Genomic DNA, 23,409 nt, shown 5'->3' with positions numbered 1-23,409 from the left:
AGCTAGCAAGCTAGCTAGTTTAGCCTACTCAAACACCCTGCTCAAACAGGGGATGCTATGTTAGCTAGCTGGCTATACCTATCCAACACAACACTGGAACTCTTCCAAGGTAAGCTTTTGGTTTTAAAAATGTATTGTCAACGGGGCCCGCCGGTGTAACTGCTAAACTGCTTACTGACTGTACACTGTAACTTTACTGCATGATTGTAGCGGGTTTACTAACGCATTAGTTATATTAGCTATGTTGACTATGACGTTACTTTAGCTAATATGGTGACAACTATGTAGGCCGTGCTTAGCGTTTATTATATGTTTTGGTTTGGAAAGTATTTTTTCGCCTAGTCACATACAGCTGATGTCTTGTGAATTGAAGTCCACAAATGAAGGGAAAAAAGTGTGAGGGGGAGAGCGCATAGATACGAGACGGAATACAACGTGGCTGCTATGAGAGTGAACTGTATTTAGGCTCGATATGGGTGTATTCATTCTGCCCATTCTGTTGAAAAACATTTCTTAAATGGAAGGAAACAGAAGGAAATGGGGATAAACATACCTGAATTTGTCCAATAGAAACTATCATTTGCAACTGTTGATTTAACTAATGATTTACACCCTAGATCAGCTAGATGCAGGCAAGTGTGCAAGGCGGTATTGAATGTGTCACTGTCTAACACCTGAAATTCTCTCGACCTGTGTGCATCTATATTGTAAACTTTAATTCATAGGCTAGGTTGTAGCAACCTCCATGATGGGTCTAGGGAAATTTGAGTATCATGTAGTAGCCTAAACCTATCAATATTACATTGAGCTGGGTAAATGGAATATGAACGACAGTCAACCAATATGCTGTAGTAGAAATAAGGCCATGCTCATTAAAAACAGAAATCATCCTCCGTCATCTAAAACGCCACCGACCACCACTGTAGGCAACAGCCACCGACCACCACTGTAGGCAACAGCCACCGACCACCACTGTAGGCAACAGCCACCGACCACCACTGTAGGCAACAGCCACCGAACACCACTGTAGGCAACAGCCACCGACCACCACTGTAGGCAACAGCCACCGACCACCACTGTAGGCAACAGCCACCGACCACCACTGTAGGCAACAGCCACCGACCACCACTGTAGGCAACAGCCACCGAACACCACTGTAGGCAACAGCCACCGACCACCACTGTAGGCAACAGCCACCGACCACCACTGTAGGCAACAGCCACCGACCACCACTGTAGGCAACAGCCACCGAAGCTCAGCTCTAAACCTCTTGATATTGAAATTCGAGTTTCAGTTTACTACATTAATTGACTGAAGTGAAATGGAATTGACCCCAAACCCTGCTATCATCCAGCTCACATGGCATGCCCGTATATCTTTGCCAGGTCATACAGTAAACATGAACAAGGAGTACAGGAGGGAACTAAGCATGCACCCCTGAGGTGCCCCCGTGTTGAGGGTCAGTGTGTCTGTGTTCTTTTGCCCATCTTTAAACTTGTATTTTTATTGGCCAGTCTGAGATATGAGTATCTGAATAGTAGTTACTAAGTAGCTAAAATTGTCCATGATGAGATTCAAACATGCAACTTTTGGGTTGCTACACATTCGAGTTCGCACACCTAGTGCAATGTCATTGTAATATTGAGGAAGCACTAAGATGACTGAGGTAGCCTACAGGGAACTAAATGTTGGTCCCATGTTTCATGAGCGTAAATAAAATCGACTTCACTGGGCAATGCGTTTTGCTGATGTCAACGTTGTGAACAGAGTGCCCCATTGTGGCAGCGGGATTATGGTATGGGGCAGGCATAAACTATAAACAATGAACACAATTGCATTTTATCGATGGCAATTTGAACCCACAGAGATACCGTGACGAGATACTAGGGCCCGTTGTCATGCCATTCAGCCCCCGCTATCACCTCATGTTTCAACATGATAATACACATCCCCTTGTCTCAAGGATCTGTACACAATTCCTGGAAGCTGAAAATGTCCCTGTTCTTCCATGGCCTGCATACTCACCAGACAGGTCACCCATTGCGCATGTTTGGGATATTCTGGATTGTTGTGTACGACAGCGTGTTCCAGTTCCCGCCAAATATCCAGCAACTTCGTACAGCCATTGAAGAGGAGTGGGACAACATTCCACAGGCCACAATCAACAGCCTGATCAACTCTATGCGAAGGAGATGTGTCGCGCTGTATGAGACAAATGGTGGTCACCAGATACTGACTGGTTTTCTGATCCACACCCTTACCTTTTTTTTTAAGGTATCTGTGACCAACAAATGCTTATATCTTTATTCCCAGTCATGTGAAATCCATAGATTAGGACGTAAATAATTTATATCAATTGACTAATGTTCTTATATGAGCTGCAAGTCAGTAAAATCTTTGAAATGTTTGCATATTGCGTTTACATTATTGTTCAGTGTTCATGGGCAATACCACTCTCTGTTGGCAATGGTCATAATGACATCATAACGATTTTATATAGCCTCTTACCATATGGTGGAGAGAGGGAATTGAAATCCGAGACCGTTGTGGCACCACTGGTTGTCTGTCTCTGTTCATACAAAATCACGTTGTATAAAAAAAGGGAACACATTTCCACAAACCTTCTGTTTTTTTGTTTATATTCATTTACAATCTTTATTTTTTTTGGGGGGGGGACGCGTAATATTTCATTAAACACTATGAAACGCATCCCCTGTACGAAAGTTGATCTATAAATAAAGTTTGATTTTGATTCAAATGCATACATTTTATTTACTTGTTTGATGTAGGATGGGATTGGGGCGTTCCGCCTAATGATGTAAGGGGTCATTTCCAGCAAACCCTCAAAATAAAACCTATTGACGATGTCAGACTGTCGGTTTGGACAATGGTCCAAAAATACTTAAGGCGGCTGTAAACAAATAAAGAACTTAAGGATGGAAAAGGGGTGGGGCTGCCTCGCTGGCAAACAACGCAAACAAACTAGTGAACGCATGAACTCCGTGACTGACAGTTAAAACAAAACAAAACAATGGTTATGACTTGGCATGCTCCATGTAATCTGAGACGAGGTAAAACTAGGGAGGGAGGTTGGGAACCAGCTGTCAACAATGATTATTGTTAGCTTATATTTTCGGTGGTGTTTTTTTTTTTACATTTCGTGAGTCTCTATCCTGACAGTCCTACTCCCTCTTCTTCTTCCTCCTCTTCTTCTTCCACGGTGTTTCCAGAACCAACGCTGTTCCGAGTTCGTGACAATTCTAAAGAGAATCCTTACCCACCGCGAGCACACAAATAAAGAGAACATAGGACGTGCGCGTGCCTTCTTGCCTTCCGTCGTTTTTCTTCTTGAGACATCACACCCGTGAACACCGTTGACTGCTCGCCCTCCTGCAGGCTCTAAGCACGAGGGAATCACAGGCATCGGTCCGTCAAATGCATACATGGAAACAACAATTACCGTCTGAAGAAAAACACAGTCACTCACAGACACCTGCGTGAGAATAGAAGGCGCGGCGCCTGATCTTTACACCTATCGGTTTCGTTCAACGGAAAACTGGATTTTTCTGTGTTCTTTTGGGGAGGGGGTAAGCGACAGTAGATACATGAGAGGAAGGGTTGCAGTCTGAATAGCACGGAGGGTGTCTCGGAGAGAAGGAGGGAGAGAGAGAGAGACTGGTGCTGTCCTTTCAGAACCACGGAAAGCAGTCACCCTTGGCACAGCAGTCACCTTACTGCCCGTCGATGTCATAAACAGGTTCCACCACAACAGGAGGAGAGTCATTGTGTTGGATTTGGATAAAAAACAACCAAAACATTTTTATATCATCATCTTTCTCTATCGGAATTATACCACTACGAGGTGACGTCCATTGTTTATGGGAAGCCATTGACTACAATCATTGTTTTGCAATTATATGTTTTCCCTCCAGTAGGTCTGGTTGGTGATTGATTTCCGTGACAGGTTGGAGAACCGTTGGAGAATCTGGCATCATCAGATGTGCTAAATTAGGTCTATACGTGTATTATTTGAGGGTCAGTAGCCTGTAATAGAAGCAGCAGATTTGTTTTGTGCATTGTCCTGTTTCCTATAGCATCCTACTCTCCTCCCCCCCCCCCCCCCCCCCCCCCTCCCCTGGTAATCCCGGGTGTGCATGTGTTGCACTTGCGAGCGTTCTCCCTCCCGTTGAGGCGTGCGGTGCTCATAGAGTTGTCGTTGTGATGCTGGGAACTTACTGGAGACATGCCTAAGGGACGCAATGGGCTTGAGCGACGAGAAGGATCGCATTGTGATTAACGTGGGAGGTATCAAACATCAGACATATCGGGGTACCCTACGTACCCTGCCCGGTACCCGCTTATCCTGGCTCGCCGAACCCGACGCGCCTAGCCACTTCGACTGGGATGACAAACATGAGGAATTCTTCTTCGACCGCCACCCGGGTGTTTTCGCCCATATCCTTAATTATTACCGGACGGGTAAACTGCACTGCCCTGCCGATGTCTGCGGACCACTGTATGAGGAGGAACTGGCCTTCTGGGGCATCGACGAGACGGACGTGGAGCCGTGTTGTTGGATGACCTATAGCCAGCATCGCGAGGCGGAAGAGGCACTTGATAGTTTCGGCGGGGGGGCCTTGCTCGACCTGACTGGTAACGATGATCCAGACCCGGAGATTGCAGCCGACCAGGGGGACGGGGTTGGTGATGAGGCTGATGAGATGACAAGGAGGCTGGCACAGGGGGATTCTCCAGATGCCAAGGCAGGGGGGGTTTGGGGCCGCTGGCAGAAACGCATGTGGGCTCTGTTTGAAGACCCCTACTCCTCTAAATACGCACGGGTGAGTAGGAAAGAGATATCTCTACTGTCCACATACCTAACCGTTTCTATACATGTATATATTCCTTCTCCAGTTGACTTTAAGCACAATGATGGATATGTTTTTGAAATGATGAATGAATGAGAGATTGAGATGGAGATTGATAGTGTCTCTAGCCATGTGATGTGGAGAGGGTCTGTGTGAGAGTGACCTTGAGACGGTAGACTAGTCCACTCCCTAGGGACTCCTCAGGGAGCTCCACAGCAGGAGACTGTTTTAACAGTGAGGTAGGCAGAAAGAAATATTGACCAATGAATCCTCTGATTTGACAGATGGCATTTAGAACCAGGCCAATAACCACGAGCCTACATTAACCTCCTAATTGTCAGCAAACAAAGGAAGCTGTCTGCATCCTATCATGAATCCCATATCCCTTTCACACTACTGAGCTGAGCCAAGCCAAGCTGAGCTGTACTGCATTGGCCTAGTTAAGCATCCACAATGGTTCCTGGAACAGTGCCGTAAAGGACAATGTGAAAAAGAAAATATCATAGGACAGCACAGTTGGCCTATGGTTCAGATTGGAACAATAGTGTGAAAAAGTACTACAGGTCTTTGTACCCAGAACCTCTTGGACATGAGAGTCCATGGTGTGTTGATTTTAAACGATGCCTGTAAGCAAACAGAGAAAAATGTGGCTGATTTTGAATACCATTAAGAGTCCAGCAGGTCTTTGGGCTGAGACCTCCTGGACTATTCTGGTGCCAGATCTGTCTGTGCTGTCTTGCATACTTCTATGGCCATTGTCACACTTAGCAAGACAGCGCCAACCAGCAGGTTACTCCTGGACATGAGAATAGAATACCTGAGTGGGATGTTGGCAGTTAGTTTGGTTAGAATACTTGGGAGGTGTTGCCTGGGATGATTGGCGTTCTATGTACCGGTACAAGAGTGGGTCTGAATTCCACCCATTGCTATTCTAACACACTCTCTCCTGTCTCCTCGTACCTTTCCTTTCAGTCTTTTACTGCCCTAGCTAATAAAAATACAAACAACTAAAAAACAAATAAATAAAGGAGTTGAACTGCCTCATTTCTAAAAAATTATAAAAAGAATACCTAGGAGATTGACAGGTAGGAATACCTGGGAGGTTGACATTTTGAAAATACCTGGGAGGTTGGCGGTTTGAGAATACCTGGGGCGTTGGCGGTTTGAGAATACCTGGGGCGTTGGCGATTTGAGAATACCTGGGGCGTTGGCGGTTTGAGAATACCTGGGGCGTTGGCGATTTGAGAATACCTGGGACGCTGGCGATTTGAGAATACCTGGGACGCTGGCGGTTTGAGAATACCTGGGGCGTTGGCGGTTTGAGAATACCTGGGACGCTGGCGGTTTGAGAATACCTGGGGCGTTGGCGGTTTGAGAATACCGGGGGCGTTGGCGGTTTGAGAATACCTGGGGCGTTGGCGGTTTGAGAATACCTGGGGCGTTGGCGATTTGAGAATACCTGGGACGCTGGCGATTTGAGAATACCTGGGGCGTTGGCGGTTTGAGAATACCTGGGACGCTGGCGGTTTGAGAATACCTGGGGCAATGGCGTTTTGAGAATACCTGGGACGCTGGCGGTTTGAGAATACCTGGGGCGTTGGCGATTTGAGAATACCTGGGGCGTTGGCGGTTTGAGAATACCTGGGGCAATGGCGTTTTGAGAATACCTGGGATGTTGTCAGCAGGGTTTGGGTCAGTTCTGAATTGAGTTGTGAATTGCTCTTTAATTCCAATTAAATTATAGAATTTCAATTGGAATTTTAATTGGCCACACCCCACGGGAATCAGAATTTTGAATAGAATTTGAATTAAAGGAAGTAGAATTTGATTAAATGCAATTCAAATAGCTTATTTATTCAACACATCACCATAGTAATGTTTATTTTGATATCATTTACAGGTTACCAATACCACGTAGCATAAGGTTAAAACATTTCATTTTAAAAACGTATACTCTTAAAACAATGTTAAATAATTAAACTGGTCTGGAAATATTCCAAGATCATGTTGTGGGTTGTCTACAATAATCAATTATTCCCTTAATGTTTTTAAATATCAGAATACATTTCCCAGAATGCATTAGATCGAATACTGCATTATGGATGGGAATCTAACATCTCATGACAAATAAAAATACTGTGTGACATCTTTGAGTTATTATCAAACTAATATTTGAATGGTATGTGTATTTGTTGCATTAATAAGTGGCATATCTTTTTGATAAAATATTTGTCAAATGAATGAGACTTTCATGTTTCATGTCTTAGTTGAATAGGTTTTAATTAAATTCTACATCTTTCAATTCAAATTCTATTAAAATTCTGCTTCCATTGTTTGAATTGAGTTCAATTCTGAATTGACCTCAACCCAGGTTGGCAATTTGAGAATACTTGGGATGTTGGCTGATAGTTTGGTTTGAATACCTGGCTGGGTGGATGTTCAAATCAAATCAAATTGTATTGGTCACATACACATATTTAGCAGATGTTATTGCGGGTGTAACGAAATGCTTGTGTTCCTAGCTCCAACAGTGCAGTACTATCTAACATTTCACAAGAATACACACAAATCTAAATGTAAAATAATGGAATTAAGAAATATATAAATATTAGGATGAGCAATGTCGGAGTGGCATTGACTAAAATACAGTAGAATAGAATACAGTATATACATATGAGATGAGTAAAGCAGTATGTAAACATTATTAAAGTGACTAGTGTGCCATTATTAAAGTGACCAGTGATTCTATGTATATAGGGCAGCAGCCTCTAAGGTGCAGGGTTTAGTAGCTGGGTGGTAGCCGGCTAGTGATGGCTACTTAACAGTCTGATGGCCTTGCGATAGAAGCTGTTTTTCAGTTTCTCGGTCCCAGCTTTGATGCACCTGTACCGACCTCACCTTCTGGATGGTAGTGGGGTGAACAGGCTGTGGATCGGGGGTTGATGTCCTTGATGATCTTTCTGGCTTTCCTGTGTCATCGGGTGCTGTAGGTGTCCTAGCAGGCAGTGTGCCCCTGGCAGTGGCGGATTTCGGTATAGGCGACACGGGTAGCTGCCCAGGGCTGCATCTTGCCGGGGGAGGCACGGGGTGCCCGCACAAAAAAATTAGGAACGGTGACATTTGCGCGATCGGTTTTCTATCGCTCATTTGCACATCACGTCAATGATATCATGTCCCCATGTGGGACTGTGGGTCAATTAACCTTGTCGGAGTGGGCGCCCTGATTCTAGTTTGTGATCTAGGCAGGCCTCCCACTCAGAAGTACGAGATGGGGAGGGGGGCGGGGTAGGTTGACCTCAGGTCTCCCCACTGGAAGCCCGGGGTAGGGAGGGCGGGGGAATCTATCAAATAGCGCACCTCTAACTAGGTACAGTACTAATGCAATTAGTAAAATCAGTCACACTACGAAATGCTACCAAATAAACCACAATTCATTCATAATACTGTGAATATATAGTTTCACAGACATATTGTTGCATTTTTTTCTGGTTTGTGTGAAATGGTTAAGAATAATATAAAACCAGTCTGCACACCACCAAGGTGAATTGGTTTAGTCTTGACTCTTGGTTGACAGTGTTGGGGGATGGGTAATGTAGTCTTGACTCTTGGTTGACAGTGTTGGGGGATGGGTAATGTAGTCTTGACTCTTGGTTGACAGTGTTGGGGGATGGGTAATGTATTGACGCTCGAGTGCCAAATCAACACATTTGTTTCTATTTGTCTTTCTTACTTCTTTTTGATATTTATGATTCTTATTTTTGTATATATTTTTATATTTATATAGTTTTAAATGTTATGGCTATTTATTTGTGTTTTTCCAAATGTCTGAAGGGGGGGTTCGTCCAGGGAGCAAGAACCGCCACTGGCCCCTGGTGATGCGTTGGGCAGACTGTATCACCCTCTGGAGAGCCTTGCGGTGTGAGGGTCTTAGGGGCCAAGCAGAATTTCTTCAGCCTCCTGAGGTTGAAGAGGCACTGTTGCTCCTTCTTCACCACGCTGTCTGTGTGGGTGGACCATTTCAGATTGTCAGCGATGTGTACGCCGAGGAACTTGAAGCTTTTCAACCTCTCTACTGCTACTTCAACCTCTCTACTGCGGCCCCGTCGATGTGGATTCTCCCTCTGCTGTTTTTACGATCAGCTCTTTCGTTTTGTTGAGGTTATTTTCCTGGCACCGCTCCGCCAGGGCCCTCACCTCCTCCCTATAATCTGTCTCGTCGTTGTTGGTAATCAGGCCTACTACTGTTGTGTCGTCAGCAAACTGGATAATTGAGTTGGAGGCGTGCGAGGCCACGCAGTCATGGGTGAACAGGAAGTACAGGAGAGGGCTGAGCATGCACCCTTGTGGGGCCCCTGTGTTGAAGATCAGTGTAGTGGCGGTGTTGTTTCCTACCTTCACCACCTGGGGGGCGGCCCGTCAGGAAGTCCAGGACCCAGGTCCTGGTTCAGACCCAGGGCCCCAAACCTAATGATGAGCTTGGAGGTTACTATGGTGTTGAATGCTGAGCTATAGTCAATGAACAGCATTCTTACATAGGTATTCTTCTTGTCCAGATGGGATAGGGCTGTGTGCAATGCGATGGCGATTGCATCGTCTGTCGATCTATTGGGGCAAATGTATGCAAAATTTGAAGTGGGTCCACCAGCAGCAAGTAGCCTACCTAAAGGCAGCTCTTTAGACTGACACAGAACACAGGTTGTAGAGGTGACGGACTTGGACTTGTTTTTACTGGCAGGCTTCCTTTTGACCTGGCCCTGGTCCAATGCCACTTGATGGCAATGATAATAAATAAAAAACATGTTTCACCTCGTGTTGCTCCTGCAGCTGTGTAACATGGTGATTGGTGTAATTACAGGATTAGGTGAGCCGGGCACACGGCCAATCAACATGCAGTTAACACTTTTGATGTAATTACCCGCTATATAAGAACGAGTTTATTATAGGTACAAATACACAGCCCAAATACAGTGGATTATTAAGTGAGTAGCAGTTCATATTGAAATTGTTAATTGATTGGTCATGTCTTACTGTTGTTAATTGAGTTGTTAATTGATTGGTCATGTCTTACTGTTGTTAATTGAGTTGTTAATTGAGTTGTTAATTGATTGGTCATGTCTTACTGGCTGTTGTTGTGTGGTTAAAATTGTTGGAGTTGTTAATTGATTGGTCATATCTTACTGGTTGTTGTTGTTGTGTGGTTGACAGGGGAGATAAGTTGATGAGTGGTGATTATTAAACACAATGAAAGGAGCCTACATCACCCACACACTAGCTATGCAGTTGAAAAATATTTCAGTGTGAAAGCCAATACATATATTTTTTAAATGATAGGTTCAGTGTAATATGTTTGTTTTACAGGGTCAGTCATAGTAGTACAGCGCCCCTGGAGTAAATTAGGGTGAAGTGCCTTGCTCAAGGGCACGTGGACCAACAGTGGGAGTACACCCCCCCCCCCCCCAACACCGATTTTTCAGTGTGAGCAAGACAAAATCTCAGTGGATTGAAGTTTGACAGAGCACAGCATGTGGTTAATTAGATCAATGTCTGTTAATTACAGACTGTAGTATTCACATCACAGTGGAACAGCCCCCTGCCACTCATTTAGCAGACCATCCAGAGCAACTAGGGTGATGTGCCTTGCTCAATGGCACATCAACATATTGTTTTTTTGTCACCTAGTTGGCTCAGGGATTTGAACCAGTGACCTTTCAGTTACTGGCCCAAACTCTCTTATCCGCTAGGCTACCTGCCTCCTACCACTGTCGTCCCTCTGTCTGCCCTGTCACTCCTAGAGACATTAACAGCCTGGAATTAGCCAACCAGAACAAGACCATAGAAATATAATCTAGTCATTATCTAATAATTGTATTTCTATAGGCAAAACCTGAATGTTCAGTGAATGGCCTGGCAAATGCTGCTAATGTAGATCGCTGCCTTATAGCTGTGACTCCCCAGGGGCGTCAACAGGGATTAGCCAACCTTAGCAAACCAGGGCCAAACAAGCCTCAGTGATCCTCCCTGTAGGCCAGAATCATGTTCATTGTATGTCCTGGCAAAGACTGCTAATGTAGGCGCTGCCGTATGAGCTGAAATCAAACCCGAATCACTCTTTGGCCTGTCACTCCCAGCTAATGTAAGGGGCTGCCTAATGCCTGTCACTCCCAGCTAATGTAAGGGGCTGCCTAATGCCTGTCACTCCCAGCTAATGTAAGGGGCTGCCTAATGCCTGTCACTCCCAGCTAATGTAAGGGGCTGCCTCATGCCTGTCACTCCCAGCTAATGTAAGGGGCTGCCTTATGCCTGTCACTCCCAGCTAATGGAAGGGGCTGCCTAATGCCTGTCACTCCCAGCTAATGTAAGGGGCTGCCTAATACCTGTCACTCCCAGCTAATGTAAGGGGCTGCCTAATACCTGTCACTCCCAGCTAATGTAAGGGGCTGCCTAATGCTGTCACTCCCAGCTAATGTAAGGGGCTGCCTAATGCTGTCACTCCCAGCTAATGTAAGGGGCTGCCTAATGCTGTCACTCCCAGTTAATCTAAGGGCCTGCCTAATGCCTGTCACTCCCAGTTAATGTAAGGGGCTGCCTTATGCCTGTCACTCCCAGCTAATGTAAGGGGCTGCCTTATGCTGTCACTCCCATCTAATGTAAGGGGCTGCCTAATACCTGTCACTCCCAGCTAATGTAAGGGGCTGCCTAATGCTTGTCACTTCCAGCTAATGTTAGGGGCTGCATTATGCCTGTCACTCCCAGCTAATGTAAGGGGCTGCCTAATACCTGTCACTCCCAGCTAATGTAAGGGGCTGCCTAATGCCTGTCACTCCCAGCTAATGTAAGGGGCTGCCTCATGCCTGTCACTCCCAGCTAATGTAAGGGGCTGCCTCATGCCTGTCACTCCCAGCTAATGTAAGGGGCTGCCTCATGCCTGTCACTCCCAGCTAATGTAAGGGGCTGCCTTATGAGCTGAAATCAAACCCTAATCACTCTTTGGCCTGTCACTCCCAGCTAATGTAAGGGGCTGCCTAATACCTGTCACTCCCAGCTAATGTAAGGGGCTGCCTAATGCCTGTCACTCCCAGCTAATGTAAGGGGCTGCCTTATGCCTGTCACTCCCAGCTAATGGAAGGGGCTGCCTAATGCCTGTCACTCCCAGCTAATGTAAGGGGCTGCCTAATACCTGTCACTCCCAGCTAATGTAAGGGGCTGCCTAATACCTGTCACTCCCAGCTAATGTAAGGGGCTGCCTAATGCTGTCACTCCCAGCTAATGTAAGGGGCTGCCTAATGCTTGTCACTCCCAGCTAATGTAAGGGGCTGCCTAATGCTGTCACTCCCAGTTAATCTAAGGGCCTGCCTAATGCCTGTCACTCCCAGTTAATGTAAGGGGCTGCCTTATGCCTGTCACTCCCAGCTAATGTAAGGGGCTGCCTTATGCTGTCACTCCCATCTAATGTAAGGGGCTGCCTAATACCTGTCACTCCCAGCTAATGTAAGGGGCTGCCTAATGCTTGTCACTTCCAGCTAATGTTAGGGGCTGCATTATGCCTGTCACTCCCAGCTAATGTAAGGGGCTGCATAATACCTGTCACTCCCAGCTAATGTAAGGGGCTGCCTAATGCCTGTCACTCCCAGCTAATGTAAGGGGCTGCCTCATGCCTGTCACTCCCAGCTAATGTAAGGGGCTGCCTCATGCCTGTCACTCCCAGCTAATGTAAGGGGCTGCCTCATGCCTGTCACTCCCAGCTAATGTAAGGGGCTGCCTTATGAGCTGAAATCAAACCCTAATCACTCTTTGGCCTGTCACTCCCAGCTAATGTAAGGGGCTGCCTAATACCTGTCACTCCCAGCTAATGTAAGGGGCTGCCTAATGCCTGTCACTCCCAGCTAATGTAAGGGGCTGCCTAATGCCTGTCACTCCCAGCTAATGTAAGGGGCTGCCTCATGCCTGTCACTCCCAGCTAATGGAAGGGGCTGCCTAATGCCTGTCACTCCCAGCTAATGTAAGGGGCTGCCTCATGCCTGTCACTCCCAGCTAATGTAAGGGGCTGCCTTATGAGCTGAAATCAAACCCTAATCACTCTTTGGCCTGTCACTCCCCGCTAATGTAAGGGGCTTGTCAGGACCCGGTGCGAGAAACAGTCACTAATAATCGTCAGAACCCAGAAGATGAGGCAGACACAGCAGTACTGGAGATGGTGGTTTAATAAAAGAACAAAATCTTCAGGCAAAGAAACTAAATCCACAATGTCCAAAAATAAAGCCAAGAGGCACAAAATGGAAAACCTCCAAAATACAAAATAAACTCCACAAAGTGGTAAAAAACAGCAGGGGAAAACAAACCTCAAAAGACTACTCAAATAATACACAAGAACTAAACCAGAGAACCTCTGGAAAATCCAACAAGAGAAATATCTGTAAAAACAAGGCTTGGGCTGGGGCTGGGTGCTAACTTAAACACTGAGCAAGGAACTGAGGAACACACAGGGTTTAAATACTAACAAGGGAATGACCTACAGGTGCAAACAATAATTAGAGCAAGAAAAACAAAAAGATACAAAAAAGGTGCAATGGGGACATCTAGTGACCAAAACCCGAACAGTCTTGGCCAAAACCTGACAGAATCCCCCTCCTAGGAACGGCTCCTGACGTTCCTACCAGCCTTCTCAGGGTGGAGGGTCCTGAACTGACAAATGAGGCCAGGGTCCAGTATGTCCTTGGCAGGAACCCAGGAGCGCTCCTCGGGACCGTAGCCTTCCAGGACCGCTGCACCCGGCGGGAATCCAGTATCCGGTGGACGGTATAAGCCGACTGGCCACCGATGACACGGGGCGGAGGGGGAGGTCTGCCTGCCGGGATAAGGGGAGAAAAAACAACAGGTTTTAACAAAGAAAATGTGAAATGTTGGATTGATCTCAAGGGATCTGGGTAAGTGCAGGCGAAAAGTAACGGGATTGACTCTCCTGGCAATTTTAAAGGGACCGATGAACCTCTGGGACAGCTTGCGAGACTCCACCCGTAGTGGTAAGTTCTTAGTTGAGAGCCATACTCTCTGGCCGGGGTACAGGGTAGGACCGGGACGGCGACGTCTGTTGGCTTGTCGTTGGTACTGCTGAGAGGAACGCAGAAGATTAAGACGTGCCTTCTTCCACGTAAGCCGACAGCGTCTGATGAACCTCGAGGCTGAAGGCACTCTGACTTCTGCCTCCTGGTCCGGGAACAATAGAGGCGCATAGCCAAACTGACACTCATGCGGGGATATACCAGTGGAGGAGGAGCACAAGGTGTTGTGCGCGTACTCGGCCCAAACAATGAAGGATGACCATGTGGACGGGTTGTTGGAAACCATGCATCTGAGGGTGGTTTCCAGCTCCTGATTCATCCTCTCAGTTTGGCCATTGGACTCCGGATGGTACCCTGAAGATAAACTGGCCGTGGCCCCTATGAGTTGGCAGAAGGCCTTCCAAAACCTTGAGGCGAACTGGGGACCTCTGTCGGAAACCATATCTTGCGGAATCCCAAAGACTCGGAACACATGGTTAATCACCAACTCAGCTGTTTCCTTGGCAGAAGGTAATTTGGTCAAGGGAACAAACCTGGCCGCCTTAGAAAACCTGTCGATGATGACTAGGATCGTAGTATTACCATGGGACGGAGGAAGGCCAGTAATAAAGTCCAACGAGATATGGGACCAGGGTCGGTGGGGAATAGATAGAGGGTGAAGGAGTCCTTGAGGGCGGAGGTGAGAAGATTTGCCCTGGCAGCACACGGAACAGGCCTTGACGAAAGTGGCAACGTCTTCTTTTATGGTGGGCCACCAGAACTTACGCTGGATGAACTCCAAGGTGCGACCTACGCCCGGGTGACAGGTGAGGCGAGAGGAGTGCCCCCACAGAAGGACTTGGGACCTTGCTGCCTTGGGAACAAACAACCGATTAGCAGGACCTCCTCCAGGGCCCGGTTCGATGGCTTGAGCTTGTTTCACGGAATCCTCCACTTGCCACGAGATCGGAGCCACGATCTTAGCGGCCGGAAGGACAGTCATGTCAGTATCTTCTCGAATGGCAGGAGAGTAGATTTGTGACAAGGCGTCCGGTTTGAGATTCTTCGACCCGGGTCTATAGGTGAGGATAAACTGAAATCGGCTGAAGAAAAGAGACCATCGAGCTTGTCTGGAGTTCAACCGCGTCGCCTGCTGGATATACTCCAGATTTTTGTGGTCCGTAAGCACTTGAAACGGTTGAGAAGCCCCCTCGAGCCAGTGTCTCCATTCCTTCAATGCCATCTTAACCGCTAGGAGTTCACGATCCCCCACATCGTAATTCCTCTCGGCCGGGGTAAGCCGGTGAGAGAAGAAGGCGCAAGGATGAAGCTTCTTGTCTTCACCCCTCTGAGACAGGACAGCTCCAACCTCAACCTCTGATGCGTCTACCTCCACCACAAAAGGTTCATCCGCCGTTGGTAGTGTCAGGATGGGAGCAGAGAGGATGCGCTGCTTGAGTCCTTGGAAGGCCGTCTCAGCTTCTCTTCCCCACAGAAACCTTGTGTTGCCACCCTTGGTTACAGGTGAGAGAGGGGCTGCCACCGAGCTGAAGTTCTTGATGAACTTGCGGTAAAAGTTGGTGAAGCCCAGGAAACGCTGAACTTCCTTAACAGACTTGGGGGTGGGCCAATCCGCTACCGCCCCTACCTTCTTGGGGTCCATCTGGACTCGACCGGGTTCCACTATAAATCCCAGGAATTGTACTCGAGAGGAATGGAATTCACACTTTTCCGGCTTAACGTACAAATGGCTGTCTAGGAGGCGTTTGAGCACTTGTCTGATATGCTTAGTGTGTTCTTGAAGGGAGCTCGAAAAGATGAGGATGTCATCCAAGTAAACAAACACGAAGATGTTAAGCATTTCCCTAAGCACATCGTTTATGAGCGCTTGGAACACAGCCGGGGCGTTGGTCAGGCCGAAGGGCATCACAGACTATTCATAGTGACCAGTAGGCGTGTTGAAAGCGGTCTTCCACTCGTCCCCGGGTTTGATCCGCACAAGATGGTATGCGTTCCGCAGGTCAAGCTTAGTGAAGACAACTGCTTCCTGGAGCAGCTCAAAGGCTGTGGCCATAAGGGGTAGCGGGTAGCGGTTACGGACGGTTATGGCCTTGAGTCCCCGGTAGTCAATGCAAGGTCGTAATCCACCGTCTTTCTTGGCCACAAAGAAAAACCCTGCTCCCGCCGGCGAGGTAGATGGACGCATGAGGCCTGCTGCCAGAGCGTCCTTGATGTAGGTATCCATAGCAGCTCGTTCGGGAGGAGAAAGGGAAAAGATCCGACCCCTGGGAGGGCAGGTCCCCGGAAACAGGTCGATGGTGCAATCGTAAGGTCTATGGGGTGGTAGTTTGGTGGCCCTCTGTTTGCTAAATACCAGTTTGAGGTCATGGTAACACTCGGGAACTCGGGACAGGTCGATGGATTCTAGAGACTCGGAAGGGGAACTCTGGGAACTCGGGAAGATACAAGTGGCTTGGCACGTAGGACCCCACTGCTTGATAGTGCCCACAGACCAGTCGATGTGAGGGTTATGGCTGTGAAGCCAGGGATAACCAAGGACGAGAGGGAACTCGGAACAGGAGATCAGATGAAAGTTCATCACTTCCTGGTGTTGGGAAACTGAAAGTCGCAAGGGGGTAGTGGCACGAGTGACAAGTCCAGATCCCAAAGGGCTTCTATCCAACGTAGTAACCCTTATGGGGTCACTTAGAGGTTCAGAAGGAACGCCATTCTCCTTCGCCCAGACCCCATCCATGAAGTTACCTGCGGCTCCAGAGTCTACCAAAGCTTGAAGAGAAAACTCGTGGTCGTCCCAGGAAAGGGTAACTGGAATGAGCAGGCGGGAGTTGGATGGATGGGAGGAGGTTATGTTTCCCGTTACAGTCCTCCCAGGCCTGCACGGGAGAGTGCGTTTCCCTGGAGCCCAGGACACGTGGAGCGGAAATGGCCCGGTTTGCCGCAATATAGACAGCATCGCTCCCTCATCCGGCGGTCTCTCTCAGCCTGGGAGATGCGTCCAACCTGCATGGGTTCTGGTGGAGCCAGCGAGGATAAAGGTGGAGACTCGGAGCTGGAACCGATAGGAGCTAGGGTGAGCGGTCTACGGTTGAGTTCTCTCTCTCTCAGACGCTGGTCTATGCGTGAAGCCAACTTGATAAGGGACTCGAGGTTGTCCGGTGGTTCCCGAGTGGCCAGTTCATCTTGGATGGTGTCAGAAAGACCCTTCAAAAAACACACTGTGAGCGCCTCGTCGTTCCAGCCACTTGCTGCTGCCACAGTGCGGAACTGGATGGCATAGTCCGTCACGCTGCGCCGACCTTGGCGGAGAGTCAGGAGCTGTTTGGCTGAGTCAGGGCCGTTGGTAGGACCTTGAAACACTCGCTTGAATTCTTCAGCAAAGGTAGAGTAGCTGGCACAGCAGGGACTTTGGGCATCCCACACAGCAGTAGCCCAGGCTAGGGCTTTTTCCGACAGCAGGGTGATGATATATGCTATCTTGGACCGGTCGGTGGGAAACGACGATGGTTGCAGCTCAAAGGAGAGAGAACATTGGGTGAAAAAACCCTTACAAACACTCGGATCCCCTGAGAACCGTTGGGGAGGCGGCAGACGAGGTTCAGCCAGGGGGTTAACTGCCAGGGGCACTTGAATCGGATGAACTGGAGCAGAAGCGGTTGCCGGGGAAAGTCGATCCGAAATCTGCTTTATGAAAGTCAGCATCTCTGACAGAAGTTGAGAATGTCTAGCCATTAAGGCCTCTTGCTGAGCCAGAGCAGCTTCGTGGCATTGGACAGTCCCCTCGTGGTGGGACAGCATGGAAAAAAAATCCTGGGTACTGGCTGCCTCTGGGTTCATTATAATGGCTCAGTGTTTCTGTCAGGACCCGGTGCGAGAAACAGTCACTAATAATCGTCAGAACCCAGAAGATGAGGCAGACACAGCAGTACTAGAGATGGTGGTTTAATAAAAGAACAAAATCTTCAGGCAAAGAAACTAAATCCACAATGTCCAAAAATAAAGCCAAGAGGCAAAAAATGGAAAACCTCCAAAATACAAAAGAAACTCCACAAAGTGGTAAAAAACAGCAGGGAAAAACAAACCTCAAAAGACTACTCAAATAATACACAAGAACTAAACCAGAGAACCTCTGGAAAATCCAACAAGAGAAATATCTGTAAAAACAAGGCTAGGGCTGGGGCTGGGTGCTAACTTACAAACACTGAGCAAGGAACTGAGGAACACACAGGGTTTAAATACTAACAAGGGAATGACCTACAGGTGCAAACAATAATTAGAGCAAGAAAAACAAAAAGGTACAAAAAAGGTGCAATGGGGACATCTAGTGACCAAAACCCGAACAGTCTTGGCCAAAACCTGACAGGGCTGCCTTATGCTGTCACTCCCAGCTAATGTAAGGGGCTGTCTTATGAGCTGAAATCAAACCCTAATCACTCTTTGGCCTGTCACTCCCAGCTAATGTAAGGGGCTGCCTAATGCCTGTCACTCCCGGCTAATGTAAGGGGCTGCCTAATGCCTGTCACTCCCAGCTAATGTAAGGGGCTGCCTTATGCCTGTCACTCCCGGCTAATCGAAGGGGCTGCTTTATGCCTGTCACTCCCGGCTAATCTAAGGGGCTGCCTTATGCTGTCACTCCCAGCTAATGTAAGGGGCTGCCTTATGAGCTGAAATCAAACCCTAATCACTCTTTGGCCTGTCACTCCCAGCTAATTTAAGGGGCTGCCTTATGGCTGTCACTCCCAGTTAATGTAAGGGGCTGCCTTATGAGCGGAAATCAAACCCTAATCACTCTTTGGCCTGTCACTCCCAGCTAATGTAAGTGGCTGCCTAATGCCTGTCACTCCCGGCTAATGTAAGGGGCTGCCTAATGCCTGTCACTCCCAGCTAATGTAAGGGGCTGCCTTATGCCTGTCACTCCCAGCTAATGTAAGGGGCTGCCTTATGCCTGTCACTCCCAGGTAATGTAAGGGGCTGCCTAATGCCTGTCACTCCCAGCTAATGTAAGGGGTTGCCTTATGCCTGTCACTCCCAGCTAATGGAAGGGGCTGCCTAATGCTGTCACTCCCAGCTAATGTAAGGGGCTGCCTTATGCCTGTCACTCCCAGCTAATGGAAGGGGCTGCCTAATGCTGTCACTCCCAGCTAATCTACGGGGTTGCCTCATGACTGTCACTCCTAGAAACATCAACTGGGATTAGCTAGACCGGGTAGTGTTCATTAGGGCATTAACGTTGTAAATTGGACAGGTCCCAGGTAGGTCCCTTCCCCTGTTTCAGTCTGTTTCTTTGCAAATACAGGTGTGCCAAACTTGTAGCGTCAAATTTGCAAAGATTTCTAAAATAAAATGTTTATTTTTTTTCCATTATCAGGTATTGTGTGTAGATTGATGAGGAAAAAAACACTATTTAATACATTTTAGAATAAGGCTTCAATGTAACAAAATGTGGAAAAAGTCAAGGGGTCTGAATACTTTTTGAAGGCACTGTATGTTGCCTACGAGCTGATAAACTGAACTATATGGCAGAAGGGTCAGAGTTGATCTTCTGTGGCAGGGAATCAAGAGGACATCGCTGGGAATGAGGGCCGTATTACAAATCTCACCCTATTCCTTATATATACAATTCAAATCAAATTTTATTAGTCACATGCACCGAATACAACAGGTGTAGACTTTACAGTGAAATGCTTACTTACGAGCCCCTACGAGCCCAGTGCAGTTAAAAAAAATAAGGATAAGAATAAGAGATAAAAGTAACAAGTAATTAAAGAGGAGCAGTAAAATATAATAATATATATACAGGGGGGTGGGGCTATATACAGGGTATTACGGTACAGAGTCAAAGTGGAGGCTATATACAGGGTATTACGGTACAGAGTCAATGTGGAGGCTATATACAGGGTATTACGGTACAGAGTCAATGTGGAGGCTATATACAGGGTGTTACGGTACAGAGTCAATGTGGAGGCTATATACAGGGTATTACGGTACAGAGTCAATGTGGAGGCTATATACAGGGTATTACGGTACAGAGTCAATGTGGAGGCTATATACAGGGTGTTACGGTACAGAGTCAATGTGGAGGCTATATACAGGGTATTACGGTACAGAGTCAATGTGGAGGCTATATACATGGGGGTGCCGGTACAGAGTCAATGTAGAGGCTATATACAGGGGGGTGCCGGTACAGAGTCAATGTGGAGGCTATATACAGGGGGGTGCTGGTACAGAGTCAATGTGCGGGGGCACCGGTTAGTTGAGGTAGTGTGTAAATGTAGGTAGAGTTAATTAAAGTGACTATGCAAAGATGACAACAGAGAGTGGCAGTGGTGTGGAGGGGGGGGGCAACAATGTGAATATTCCGGGTATCCATGTGACTAGATAGGGAATAGGGTGTTATAGGTCATGGTCTAAAGTAGTGCACTATATAGGGAATAGGGTGCCATTAGGGACGTAACTGAAGTGCTAACACGAAAGAAGCCTTGATCTCATTGGAAGCACTGAACGTGTTACATATGATGCTGTACTGTGTTCACTGTTAAGCAACAGGCAGCACGGCCTGCTTTAAAACTACAAATAGTCATTTGTGTCATTAGTTGAAACAGCCTTTTGAACAGCAGTAAACAGTCCTTTGAACAGCAGTAAACAGTCCTTTGAACAGCAGTAAACAGTCCTTTGAACAGCAGTAAACAGTCCTTTGAACCGCAGTAAACAGTCCTTTGAACAGCAGTAAACAGTCCTTTGAACAGCAGTAAACAGTCCTTTGAACAGCAGTAAACAGTCCTTTGAACAGCAGTAAACAGTCCTTTGAACAGCAGTAAACAGTCCTTTGAACAGCAGTAAACAGTCCTTTGAACAGCAGTAAACAGTCCTTTGAACAGCAGTAAACAGTCCTTTGAACAGCAGTAAACAGTCCTTTGAACAGCAGTAAACAGTCCTTTGAACAGCAGTAAACAGTCCTTTGAACAGCAGTAAACAGTCCTTTGAACAGCAGTAAACAGTCCTTTGAACCGCAGTAAACAGTCCTTTGAACAGTGATTTTGTCCAAACAAAACAGCCCAAGAGAAACGTTTTAGAAAAGCCACCTTCGTGCTAATTCTTCCAACAAAGGGGTTTTAATGGTTTGTTTCTAATTTCATTCAGAGAACGTGTGGCTGACTGTTTTAGGATGGAAATTGTACTTTTGTTTCCGTTCTGATGGTGGGCCAGGCTGATTTGTTTCAGTTCTGATGGTGGGCCAGGCTGATTTGTTTCCGTTCTGATGGTGGGCCTGGCTGATTTGTTTCAGTTCTGATGGTGGGCCTGGCTGATTTGTTTCAGTTCTGATGGTGGGCCAGGCTGATTTGTTTCCGTTCTGATGGTGGGCCAGGCTGATTTGTTTCAGTTCTGATGGTGAGCCAGGCTGATTTGTTTCCGTTCTGATGGTGGGCCTGGCTGATTTGTTTCCGTTCTGATGGTGGGCCAGGCTGATTTGTTTCAGTTCTGATGGTGGGCCTGGCTGATTTGTTTCAGTTCTGATGGTGGGCCTGGCTGATTTGTTTCAGTTCTGATGGTGGGCCAGGCTGATTTGTTTCCGTTCTGATGGTGGGCCAGGCTGATTTGTTTCAGTTCTGATGGTGAGCCAGGCTGATTTGTTTCCGTTCTGATGGTGGGCCTGGCTGATTTGTTTCCGTTCTGATGGTGGGCCTGGCTGATTTGTTTCCGTTCTGATGGTGGGCCTGGCTGATTTGTTTCCGTTCTGATGGTGGGCCAGGCTGATTTGTTTCCGTTCTGATGGTGGGCCAGGCTGATTTGTTTCCGTTCTGATGGTGGGCCTGGCTGATTTGTTTCCGTTCTGATGGTGGGCCAGGCTGATTTGTTTCCGTTCTGATGGTGGGCCAGGCTGATTTGTTTCCGTTCTGATGGTGGGCCAGGCTGATTTGTTTCCGTTCTGATGGTGGGCCAGGCTGATTTGTTTCAGTTCTGATGGTGAGCCTGGCTGATTTGTTTCCGTTCTGATGGTGGGCCAGGCTGATTTGTTTCCGTTCTGATGGTGGGCCAGGCTGATTTGTTTCCGTTCTGATGGTGGGCCTGGCTGATTTGTTTCCGTTCTGATGGTGGGCCTGGCTGATTTGTTTCCGTTCTTATGGTGGGCCAGGCTGATTTGTTTCCGTTCTGATGGTGGGCCAGGCTGATTTGTAACGTGAACCCTGAATGACTATTTGTGATGGAATCAGACAGAATGGATTGGATGTTCAAAATACTTTGGGCGTCCCAAATAGCAGCCTGTTCCCTATATAGTGCACTGCTTTTGACCAGGACCCATAGGGTGTCATTTGGGACACAGCTAGGCCTACCGCTCAGTTCCATCTGGTCCATCATGAGAATATTACAGAAGAGACACAGAAGCTGTAGAGATGTGTGTGTGTGTGTGTGTGTGTGTGTGTGTGTGTGTGTGTGTGTGTGTGTGTGTGTGTGTGTGTGTGTGTGTGTGTGTGTGTGTGTGTGTGTGTGTGTGATGAATGGTTGATGATAATGGGTTTTCCTGGTTTAATGGATGCGATGCTGCTTCCTTACCCCATACGCATAGAAATATAATGACTGTAACTGACAAACCCAATCAGACCAAGACAATTTGACTAGAACACTGCGTGACTCACAAATACCACCTTATTCCCTACATAGGGCCCGATTCCAACCCGAGTTAAGCGCGCATAAATGTTACGTATTCCCTTTTTTTCATGCACTTTTCTCTCTGTGTATTCTGATCTTGAACTTAAGCATGAAAATAGCATGTGTAACAGTATAAATTTAGTACGTCCCCCTCGCCCCGACCCGGGCGCGAACCAGGGACCCTCTGCACACATCGACAACAGTCACCCACGAAGCGTCGTTACCCATCGCTCCACAAAAGCCATGGCCCTTGCAGAGCAAGGGGCAACACTACTAATAGGTTTCAGAGCAAGTGACGTAACTGATTGAAACGCTACTAGCGCGTACCCGCTAACTAGCTAGCCATTTCACATCCGTTACACGTGCTATTCACCTGTTATTCATTTAGGGCACAGGTGTCAAACTCATTCCACGGGGGGCCGAGTGTCTGCGGGTTTTCGCTCCTCCCTTGTACTTGATCGATGAATTAACATCACTAATTAGTTAGGAACTCCCCACACCTGGTTGTCTAGGGCTTTATTGAAAGGAAAAACCAAAAGCCTGCAGACACTAGGACCTCCGTGGAATGAGTTTGACACCCCTGATTTAGGGGGTGGAGATCAAATGAATGAATGTGGAGGAGGAGGTGTGTCCTACAGAAACACTATATTCTAACCTTGACTTCATTACCTCATAATTCCACCACCTTTTACGCCCGATTGAACCAATGAATAAGGTCGAACGAACAAATTTGCCGGGTTCCAAGTGGAAAAAGCATCTAATTTCTTTTAATTTGACAATAACTATTGATAAGAGCTAAGTAAAATTTGTAATCAGTTTGGTAGGAGGGGATTGTA

General features: G+C 47.3%; 1 protein-coding gene across 4 annotated transcripts in view; it reads left to right on the top strand.

The window, feature by feature from the left end:
* The first annotated feature begins 4,121 nt into the window (after positions 1-4,121).
* Positions 4,122-23,409, top strand: part of kcnc1b (potassium voltage-gated channel, Shaw-related subfamily, member 1b) — a 68,058-nt gene continuing 48,770 nt past the window's right edge. For all 4 annotated transcript variants that reach the window (XM_055922007.1, XM_055922006.1, XM_055922004.1 and 1 more), the window contains exon 1: positions 4,122-4,841. In XM_055922007.1, coding sequence (XP_055777982.1) covers positions 4,260-4,841 — 582 coding nt within the window. In that variant the 5' untranslated portion in view covers positions 4,122-4,259. The remainder of the gene's footprint in view (positions 4,842-23,409) is intronic.

The sequence above is a fragment of the Salvelinus fontinalis genome, chromosome 5 (assembly GCF_029448725.1).
Source record: "Salvelinus fontinalis isolate EN_2023a chromosome 5, ASM2944872v1, whole genome shotgun sequence".
Taxonomy (NCBI): Eukaryota; Metazoa; Chordata; class Actinopteri; order Salmoniformes; family Salmonidae; genus Salvelinus; species Salvelinus fontinalis.
This window is presented reverse-complemented; position numbering and strand designations above follow the sequence as displayed.